Source organism: Geospiza fortis, unplaced genomic scaffold (genome assembly GCF_000277835.1).
Source record: "Geospiza fortis unplaced genomic scaffold, GeoFor_1.0 scaffold40, whole genome shotgun sequence".
Classification (NCBI taxonomy): domain Eukaryota; kingdom Metazoa; phylum Chordata; class Aves; order Passeriformes; family Thraupidae; genus Geospiza; species Geospiza fortis.
In genome coordinates this window covers 3851871-3863361 of record NW_005054297.1, presented here as the reverse complement: position 1 = coordinate 3863361, position 11491 = coordinate 3851871, and the positions used below count along the sequence as shown (strand labels likewise).

Below are 11491 nucleotides of genomic sequence, written 5' to 3'. Positions count from 1 at the left end.
CGCGCCAGTGCCTGCACCGCGCCGTGCCGAGCCGAGCCGAGCCGAGCCGTGCCGTGTCGTGTCCTGCCCAGCCGAGCCGTGTCGTGTCCTGCCCAGCCGAGCCGTGTCGTGTCCTGCCCAGCCGAGCCGTGTCGTGTCCTGCCCAGCCGAGCCGTGTCGTGTCCTGCCCAGCCGAGCTGTGTCCTGCCGAGCCGTGTCCTGCCCAGCCGAGCCGTGCCGCACCGCGCTGTGCCGTGGCAGCGCCCGCTCCACGCACCGCCGGCCGCCGCGGGCTCCCTTGCGCAGCCACCCGAGGTAGATCGGCGGAGTTTGCTCGGCCGTGAGGAGGCGGCGAGGCCGTGTGAGGCTCTGGACTGCCCCAGAAGTTTGCTGACAGAAACTGTTCCCTTTACTGGCAAAGTCGTCAGGCTCTCCTCAGAGGAATACCCCATTGCCTAAGATGAGTGGCTGTAGGAAGCGGTGTAAGCGGGAAATAATGAAATTTGCCCAGTACCTTCTCAGGCTAATCACAGGTTCTCTTCACACAGGTAATGACTGTTTTTCTCTGTAGTCGAGCTGTTCAGCATGATAACGAGAGAATTGCCTAAGGATAATACAGGGTTGTCATTGTTTTATATTATCATTCCTTTCATCTTATAAATAATAATAAAAGAAGATCTGTGAACTACTTTGTGGCTGAGCATAATGAAAACAGAGCAGAATCTGATGTTACAGTGTTTAGACAGTCTGACATTCTCTAAGCCTTTACACACACGAACCCAAATTGGGATGTGAGTGTACATGGTTCCACCTGTCCACCTGTATGTGTTAGCAGTACTGCAGAGAAGACACATTGGTCATAAAGGATGAATCTTATGTTTTTTATTTTCACTGTTTCTTGGACTGATATTCTTTGACAAGCACACTACATTCTCTTTCTCGGAGGCTTGGTTTTGCTTATCTAAAGATGTAAATCAGCTGCAATCTGTCAATGGGATGTTGTGGTATCTTGTAGGAAATTGTGAATAACACTTGTGCTTTGCCCTTAAGGAATTTGAAACATAGTGGTTGTCAGCTTTCCTTAGGTAATTTTTCTTCTGTAACCTTGGACTAAGTGTGCAGTACCAGGGAAGGTTTCTAAGCTAGACTGAGCAGATGCTGTAGCTTTCTTATGACTTTGGAAAATATACTTTTCTCCCAATTCAGCATTTTATGTAGCTGTTCTCAACAGCTGACAAATATGATAACTTACATTATGTCATTCTGTATTTATAAAATAGAATTGTGCTTCTTTCTAGACTTCAGTTACTTTTTTTTTCCCTGGCAGAGTTGCAAGTCCAGCATCAGCAGATGATATCCAGTTATGCTACCACGATCGTTGAGAATTAAAAGCCATTTATTTAAAGTCATCTGAAAGTTTCAGCTGGTTATTTTAATTTATTTGGTGGTGGTGGTGGTGTGCTGGCTATTTGTGTTGTTTGTTTTGGCACTGATGAAAAGATTTGAGAGCAAAGTTGACCTTATTGGAAGAATTGATGCATGCAATTAATCAGATTTGGGATTACAATGCTATAAAAGTCATAGCACAAACACTGACAATGCATACTTCATAGGATGCTTGTAACTTTTGGAAATCTGACACAGCTTTTTAATAACTTCGAGTGTCTGGTAGCAGAATTTCCCTGCCTTTATTTTCTCTATCATTCCTAGTCTATCGTAGTTTCTCTTTTGTGAACTGCATCAATTCAAATTTTTCTGAAAACACTGGCTTCTTGCTCCTGTGGGTTGCTATGGAAATTAAATAATATATGATGCAAGAAGAAAGATGTGTTAGAAATTCATAGCAATACTCTTTTCACAAAGTCATCCGAGCTTTTCCTTTTCTATCTAGCGAATGATGCACACACTACTCTATTTTTCAGATTGACATTTGTGCTGCAACCTTTCTGAGCTCACAATTCAAAACCATTTCCAAGACTTGCTGTGGATACTGATTCATATGCTATCACTAAAGGAAGTTATTTTTTTTACAAGTAAACAGCACGTATTCGATGATAAAAAGCCAAGTGGAGTGGCCTCAGACGTGTTTCCTTAAAGGCAAGCAAGCAAAAAATCCCCACTCTTAGGAAGAGCTGAGATTCTTCTGAGGAGATTTTCAGTTTGTTTTTACTACAGGTAATGGTATCTTACTACTCTTATTAAGTTAATAGACTTCATCATGTTCAAATGATGTGGCAAATGAGATCAGGATAATGTGGTAATACCTGAAATGCCAAGGAACATAGAGCTCCACTGTTAAGCTCTTGCATAGCCTAGTCCTACTCAGTAACCTCAACTGTTGCAAACCAGTTACTGTTCAGCCTGAAAAATCTAATGCATAATTTATTCTGTTGATAATTAGTTGATAATTAATGAAGATGAATGAGAGAGCCTAGTTGAAAGTGTTAGAAAGTTATACTTTGTATATTAAAGATACTGCTGTTTCTATCTTGAGCATTCAAAAATTTAGGAGAGGTATCAGAAACAAGGTATGTTTATTTAACTTCTTAGAAGCAGACTATCTCCTCACCCAAGTGGCCAATTAATTTCAAAGTGTAAGTGTTTACTAAGAACCACAATGGTAAATGTAATTTAATTTATATGTTGATGGCTCCTGGTTTCTTTTTCAGGTGTTCCTTAGTATTTAAATTATACTTAATAGTTTGGAACTACACTTTCTTGAAAATACTTGCACTGAGTCCAATCCATCCCTTTGTCCTGTATGGGTAGGCATGTTGAATATATACTTAATCTACACATTTGCACAAGCTGTGCTGCAGCTGGTGTGATTACATTGATCAGAAAACAAAACAAAGTAATATGGGAGGGAGACTGGGTTTACTGGCTAAGGGGCCTGGCTAAGGAGTCACTGTTGATTACTGGTGCCATAGCTTGTGTTTCATAACCATTTATAGCACTACAGACCTGTTCTGTGGTGAATCTAAATGTTTAAAATAAAAATGGTCTCATATAGCTGTCTGTAATAATACATAAGCCTGGACTTGTACTTCATAGTCCACTCAGCTGGAACCAATATTAATGAAACTACCCCCTTGCTTGAAGGTAAATGCTGTATAAATCTTTACAATGGGTTTTAAGTGGCACTCTCTGCATGAATACATCCAGATCTCTCTCAATTATTTTTTTTTACAGCAAGTCACTATGATTGATAGCAAAATGTAGTGAAAAGAAATAGTCTTTTAAACAAAGTTTTTAGCATGATTTCCTTTATATAATAAGTTGATGTGTTTCCACAAGTGAAACATATTTCCTCACTGAAGATGGCAAACCAAATATCATACCAATCCATACTTTGTTGCCTCCTGCCTCTTGACTTGCAAGCACCTGGTCTTTGAAACACTGTCATAAAATCTTGGCACTGCTCTTGAGAAAGTTTTAGTTTTTGGATGCAACATGGATTTCTATATTATAAATAACAAAATGAATAATTTTGAGATCAAGAAGTAGGTCACACTATTTTAAAATGGAGGAAAAGTGATTGCAGAGCAACGGCCATGAAATTTTTCTTAACCATCACAACTGATGAAAGATTAAAGAGATGATAGAACCAAAACCACTATTGAATTCAGTGGTAGATTTTCACAATTACATCCCTTTCAGGCATGTTTTTATTAAATGTCTGATATGACCTATAGGAGGCCAGATTTTACAGGACAGATTCAAATTCCCAGTTAGCATATTTGTATGCAGGGAATGAAGTGGAGAACAGCCCTGGCTGTGAAATTGCACTCTCTCCAACAAACTGGTTATCTCACTCTTCTAGGCTTTTGTAGATTAGGTTAGGGATTGATGTGGGGTTTTTTGTCTTCTTTAGATTTTTCTGGAGATTTTGTTTGTTTCTTTGTTTTTGAATCTCAAGGTTGATGAAATTGGTGTAAAGTAGTATTTATTTTTTCTTAGGTAAAAAAAAGCAAACTATTTAGTGAATGCAGCTTGTACTTCCTGCTGGCATGTTCTTTGATAAAACAGATTTCCAAAGGTAGTCTCTAGTCCTTCATTTTGCCTTTTTTTGCACAGAAATGTTTTCTGGCCTACTGCCAAGAGGAATATATCATCTGAGCATAGCTCTGAAGCTGTGGGAGTCCTCACAACTCTACTCCTCTGACTGTCCTATTTCATGTGCTTATCACTGCCAAAAGCCTGAGACTGTTTAGGACAGTAGATTATTCTGAATTCCTTCATGGGCTACTCCTTGGTAAATCCAAGAGGAATCACCTTTTTTGAATGCTGGTCCCTTGACTTCTATGGTGCATAATATAAGAAGTAGAATAAATTAAAAGACAAAAATGATGCAAAATATCAAAATAATCTTTAAAAATATGAGACAAAGAGAGCAGATAAAAAGACTGTTCCCCTTTTTATGCAAACAGGATATAACATAAAATTATTTTAAAAGGACCTTTTATCTTGAAGATGTTACGGAAAACCTAAAATGTCAACATCTATAGGAAAACAGGTTGAATGTGTTTCCAAATGCCTTTTTTATTGCTGAAATATTTCTTTCTTCTTTTTTCTTAATACCAAATCAGTATTATTCATGAACCTAATTAGTCTTTTTTCATTTATTTTTAATGGGAAAGAATTCCAGATTCAAGGTCAGAATCTCTTGGCTGTTGCCTATGAGGTAGTTTGAACCTCTGGGGTTTCAGAAACTTTTCCTATACAGAGGTGCAGTGATCTCTCTATAGATAATTTTACAAGTTATAATGTACAAGAGTGAAATATTTGCCACATCCTGTTTTGGAAAAGAAGTCTCATTAATTTAAAATAAACCATTCCAGATTTCACTTGAAATTCTGCATTGTACTTTATGCTTGCTCAGTTTTCTGATTAGGACTAGCAACTTTTGCAGGTGCTGTCTTGTTATTCATCTCCCTCTCAGAGAAATTCCTTCAGTGGAAGGGTGTGGTGGATACTGAATGGGATATCCCACTGGTTACAGTGGGATTTCGAGTAGGTTTCATTCACTACCTGACAGAGTTGTTTGAGTATAAAATATCAGACTTTGAAAGAAAAATACCTGAAAAAATACCATCCAACCAACCAAAATTTTGTTGTTGTTCTTGTTGTTAGCTCTTGTTAAATATATTTGGAGAATTTTGCCCGAGTCCTCCTGTAATGTTTCTAGGATTTTTCATTTATTGCACTGTTGAATACCTGGCTTTTGAAATTACTTTTATATTATGCTATTCCTCTATGTATTATCACTCCAATAGGCATTTTATTTAGAATAGACTGTAGTACAGAAAGTGCTCTGAGACAAAAGACCAAGATGTATTGAGCTTAGTTGCAGGCAATGTGAAATATACTCTAGGAAAAGCTGAGAATGCCTTAACTTACTGTACTTGAAATGCGTTCTGCTTCAAATTGGAAAAAATTAAAAATATTTGGTTTGTTCCCTCAAAAAACCAATCCTACCTATATGCCTCTCACATGCTGCAGATTTACTGTGAACTTTCATCAATTTTGTAGAAAATTGCTCAGATTTCAAGTAGTATGATTTGTTACAAAATGTGTTATAACAAATTACCTTTAAGCACTCAAAAATTATAAATTTTTCCCTCATCAGAAATGGGTCTACACAGACTGCCTTTGCTCTTCGTGATTTGCAATTCAGTGTTGTGCAAAGTGTTTCAGCTTCAAGTTCTATAATCCTGCATATTTGAGATAGACTGAACTTCACAGATGCATGAAGCAGTAGTGGATACCTTGAAGTGGGGCATCTAAAGTCAATACCCTTATCTTTAAACATATTCTCATGAATATTTTTAAATATTTGACTCAAATGTCCCATGTTTTTCAGGCATTAACATCATATAACCTATTTAAAGATTTTTTCCAGATTGTTCCAAAAGAGCCCTCACTGAATTCTTAAGGCTTCTTATGTTGTGTTAATTGGAAAAGGACAAAGTTAGCATGCTGCATACCATTTATGTTGAAAAAATTGAGGCTTTACTCTCTCATTCCAAGTTTGACTCTTAATTAAAATGATAGATACAGTTCATCTTTTCTTGCAAATGACACATTGGAAAGCATTCTATAGTCATCATTAACAATCTTCCCTTTGGAAGTTCTACTGTTCTTGTAAGAGTCCAAACTCCTGATGCCATTTATAAATATAGTATTAATAATTCATCTGTACATAAGGCACAGCTCTTGATAATATGCTTTAAAATACTCTTAAAAGAACTTTAAAAAAGTTACCAAATCCTGCAGACAAAATGTTGGAAAATGGCAGCATTAGGACTGTCTCAGCCTTGTACAATATAATGCAGTTCTTCACTGTGTGTATACTTTTCATTTAACCGTTGCACAGGGTAGCTAGGAGTATAGAAGCAGCTAGGAGAAGGATGTATTTAGATTAGAAATTTGGGTGCAAACTGAAATAAACACAATTTTGGAATGCACAGACTTGTTTTTTGGTTGTTATGTTTTTGTTCCTTTTATAAGGAATTTCTACTGTAGACAGACATTATACAATGATTCTCAAAGACATTAAAATGACAGATAAAATTCAATGTAACGTAAAATGAAGTGGTACGTGCTGGACAAAATGAGCTTTATGTCTGAATGGATGGGCAGTGAGCTTACTGCTGACCAGGAATGAAACCCTGAAAAAACAGAGGCTGAAAAACCTGTGAAACTCCTTACTAAAGGGTGTTGTCAGCGCAAAAAGTTCTACATGAGTCCAGAGGGACCAGCTAGGTAAAGAGTTGGAAAACAAACCTGTTGGGAGACGCTGTCTAGATTAAACATGTTAGAATTTCCCTGAGATGAATGTAGTCCATGGCTATAAAAGTGTTAGTAGAAAATGTTCTAAGTGCTTCTCCTGTTTCTTGTTTTCACTGGGCATACACTGACGGCTGTTGGTGAAGAGAGGATATTGAGCTAGAAGGATCCTTAGTCTAAGCCAATATGGCCGTTCCTCTGTTTTTAGATTGCTAACCTGCATTCAAAAAAGGTGATTCCTGGATTTACCAAGGAGCAGCCCTTGAAAGAGTTCAGAATAATCTACTGTCCAGAACAGTCTCAGACTTGTGGCAGGGATAGGCATATGAAATGGGACCGTCAGAGGAGAACAGTTGTGAGGCCTCCCACACCTGTGCTCAGATGACATATTTCTCTTGGCAGTAGGCCAGGAAGCATTTCTGTGAAAAAAAAAAAAAAAGCAAAATGAAGGACTAGAGACTGCCTCTGGTAATCTGTTTTATCAAAGAACATGCCATCAGAAAGTCCAGCCTGCATTTACTAATTGGTTAGGGGTTTTTTTTTTGCCTAAGAAGGATATGAAGCCTTTCATAAATGCTACTTTACATCAGTTTCATCAGTCTTGAGATTTCAAAACAAACAAAAACCCAATCACAAAAGTCAAAATAAACTTCTCTGGGGTTAAGATGTTTTCACTGTTTCATTCAGCAGTTGTATTCCTGCCTCTTTTTGTTCTCAACTAAGTGATTTCACCTGAGCACCTTCCTGCAATGACCAGAAGTTTAAAGCAGGTAGATTAAATGGAGTTATAAACTGAATATGAAGTCAACTGAAATAGTTTTTCAGACAGTGTTTTTACAGATTGCTAATAAGAATCACTTCATGTTTTTTTTTAATATCTTGTGTTTGTTAGGCTTCACATATGGAATAGCCTTAGGATAAGTTCTATGAACTAGTCCATAGGAAAGTGTATGTGGATATACTTTTTTTTCCTGTAGTATTAAATACCCTGAAAAGGGATTAGAAACTCTAATGATGAATAAAAATGAGTATCATATAAAGCAGGGCTAGCTAAGGAAGATGGGTGCATGCTATCAGTATCAGTGTCAATTGCTGATCATTCTAATGGAGGTTTTAAAACCCCAATATTTTTGGACCTGCTTCATAGCTTTATTTTTGGCAGTTAAGGGAAAGATGCAAGCTGGGAATAAAAATGAGAAACCATGACAATCTCATTCACCCAAATAGGATGATGTATGTACATTTAGTAACTTTCAGTAATAGTGTGTATTTTAACTTTTAGTTTCATGGATTCCCTGTCTTCCAAACTGGGATAACCACATGTTCATACGTAACAGTCTGCAAGGGCTATCCTAAATCTGAGCCTGTATTAGCAGAAAGTAATATTAAATATATTTTCTTAACATATTTAATATTTGAATTCTGTAAGGACATTAGCGATAGACAATGGCCAGTTCAATACCATGTCTGGATAAAAAGTTAATGGCCAAGCTGGAAAATAGCAGTGGTATGTTGGCTTGGAAGTACATGGGCACTGAGCTACCTGCCCACAGCACTTCAGTCTTTAACTAGTAGTTCTGTGTGACTGGCTCTGATACAGCCAAACAGAAACAGTAGAACTGATAAAACTTAATGCTGCTTTGTGGCTGGTGAATGCCAATCTTATGTCCCATTACACTGGCAGTCACCTGTTTATAGGCAATAACACAGTGACCCTGGTTGTCACATCACCTCTGTTCTCTTTCCTGGTGGTGTGGTGGTCTTTACTTGCTTTACTGTGTTTTCAGACCAAATTAATTTGTAACATTTATATTTTCTGTGTATAACCCAGTTAATTTGAATTCCACTTATAGATTTTTATGTCTCTGAATTGGATATTGACTCATGAACTCTTCACTTGCCTCCTGTCTCTTCATGATGACAGCCTGTCATAGAAGACAATGCAATTCACTCCAATACTTCTTTCATTTCCAAATATGAAATACTGACTTTTAAAGTAATTTAAAATCAAACAAACAAATTAAAAACTGTCTGAAATAAAACTCCTGAACTTTTCACTGCAAAAAGCTGCCAAAATTGGATCAATTATTTTTTAAATATTAACTAAGATTTTACCTTTATATTCTATTTTAAAATGCAAATGTATGTCTTTGTATTTTTATCTGAAATCTGTATCATGGTGCAAATATGTATACACTTAGACCAAGGGGGTTTACTCCCCTGACATGTTTCAAAAAATTAAAAATTATTTTATTTTGTAAACTTCCTTTTTAAAGCTACAGCAGGTAGTCTAGGGGGTCCTGCTACTGTGGGTTTCTGCTAATATTGAACATTTTGAACATACAACATTTATAGATTATTATTAGATTCCTGCAGTATTGAACTCTAACTTGTTTTAGTTCTGCATTTGAAGTTCTATTCCAAATAATATAGATGCCATAGTTTTATAAATTAAGTTTGTCATTACTGTTTCTTCAGACTACATAAACTTAAAGTAAGCATATACAATACATGGTGTGTGTGTGTCAAATAGGCTCTTTATCTTTTAAAACTGATAGCAATTTGATTTACCTTCTTGAGCTTTTTATGGAGTCCCCATCTAGGCAGTGTGATCAATTTTAAATATAAAAGTGTTTGGGATGGAGAGGAAAAAAAATCTGTTTTCATCAACAGCCATACTCCATTAGTTTAAGAAACTGAATAAATATGAAAAGAGGTACTAGATTTTGTGTCTGTTAGTCCGGTTTTTGTCAGCAGATTTGTAATTTTTTAAATACCCTTTATGAGGCATGTGAATAAAGTCAGCATTTAGAATTTGTGCAGTGCAGACCTTTCTGTGACAGCTATTGTAAACATCATTTAATTTCAGGGAAAAAGGTGACAGTTGATCATTTATATTTGATTTATAGTAACACTTGTAAAGGTCAGCAGAAAATAGATTCCTTAGTCAACTATAAAAATAGGAATTAGGCTCTTTTGTCATTTACTTCTCAAAAGTTTGTCCATAGATTTTTTATTCCAGTCGCTACATTTCATTATGTTAGTTGAAGAATTTCTTTAAAAATCCCAGGTCAGGTTTTCCCCTCAGATGATTTCCTTTGGACAAGGGCATGATGTAATTTTGGGGGCTCTGGTTTCTTCAGCACTTAAAAACTGAGAGCTGCTGGTCAAATGGGATGCAGACACACAGATGCATCCACTTGGGGCCAAAAAAATTGGGTTAATTTCTAATCAATTAGAGTACACAGAGTATGGGTGCATACACCTAAGACAATCAACTGTTGTTGATTATTTAGATTATCTTCGATTATGTACAAATTATGATTTTTACCTTTATAAAAATATATATTTAAAATTTATAAGTACACCCAGTTTTAAATAAACCCCTCTTCTCTACAATGTTAGTTTTCACTTACAAGTTTTAAATGTGCTCATATCAGCATCTCTCAGGTACAATCAGTACTCTTACCATCTAATTCACTATCAGTGATGCCTATGGAATCCACCACAGTAAACAGTGAAATCTGCAGAGCCTTCTGTGGCAAACGCATCTGAAATTTTTTCATTACTGTCAATGTGAGGCTAATGATTATATATGTTTAGTCAATTTCCCCAAATTATCATATGTTTGTTCCCAGACAAACAAATATTAAGCAACAATGATAAGCTGTTTCAAATTGCTGTACTGCAGCCTAACACAAGTTTTGTAAGCTGCTTCCATTACTGCTTCAGAAAAGGAGTTAAAGCATAAGAGAAATGTAAGGAATTGTCTTCATGAGAAGATTTAATTGAAATTAAGTAAAACTGTTACATTGCAGAAAAATCAGAACTGATCTCATTTTGATTTAGCATAATTCATTTCTCAAGGAAATGAAACCAAATTCTATTTTAATTCTGAATGAGTGGGTCTCAGCAGTGACTGAATTAATCTTAACTATTCCACCTTACTGATAATTAATAATTAACTTCCCTGAGTTGCATATGTGTACAGCTCCTCAGGATTCCTGAAAAGGCATAAGGGCTTTTTACTGAGGACAAGAAAATTTTTAAGTTATTCAATCAGCTAATAACTTTTAAAAATGTAACCAAATGAAGAAAATTAGATAAAACTTAATGTCAGGAGAACAGGAAATATAAAATAAGACTGTAAGGAAAATTAGGGCTGAGGGTAAGGAGAGAGAATGGAGGAGAAAGAAGAGCACAAGTGACACTAGTAAATAAAAATGTACATTTATGCACAGCCTCTGATACCTCTTTGTTATTGTGTATCAGATTCATCCTTGGTGTAAAGCTGCAGGCAAATCTGTACCAATGAAGAGTTTGGTCTGAGAGAAATATTTAATGGACAGCATGGTGTCATGTCGTCGCTCTCAGCACTCTGAACCTCTAGCATTGAAGGCAAAATTTTTACATTGTAGAAATATTTATTCCTTCAAAATTGGGCTGATTTTTGAGTCCAGTAAGTTGCAACAGTAACTGAAATGCATGTTGGGGAAGACAGAGGTGATGGTGGCTGACAGTCACTACTCACTTTCAGTTTAATGTATCTGTTACCCTGACTGCTGGTTTTGGAAGTTTCATTGCTATTCAGGCACTCTCCCTCTTGTCACACACAGGTGAATTTAAGTGCTGCAACATCCCCTGTGTTCACGTTCACAATGCTCTGAAACTTTAATGCTGAGTGACAGATGGGAATAGGAACAGCAGGGCATTCCTGCCCTGT

At 36.6% G+C, this 11491-nt stretch overlaps 1 protein-coding gene across 2 annotated transcripts in view; it reads left to right on the top strand.

The window, feature by feature from the left end:
• The window catches only part of KCNIP4 (potassium voltage-gated channel interacting protein 4), a 344665-nt gene that overhangs the window by 61042 nt on the left and 272132 nt on the right, over positions 1-11491 (top strand). The window contains exon 1 of one of the 2 annotated variants that reach the window (XM_005415433.3): positions 214-527. The exons of the other annotated variant lie outside the window; for it this stretch is intronic. Within the exon in view, the coding sequence (XP_005415490.1) occupies positions 440-527 (88 nt within the window). The 5' untranslated portion in view covers positions 214-439. Of the gene's footprint in view, positions 1-213; positions 528-11491 lie in introns of those variants that run through there. 2 annotated transcript variants of the gene reach the window in all.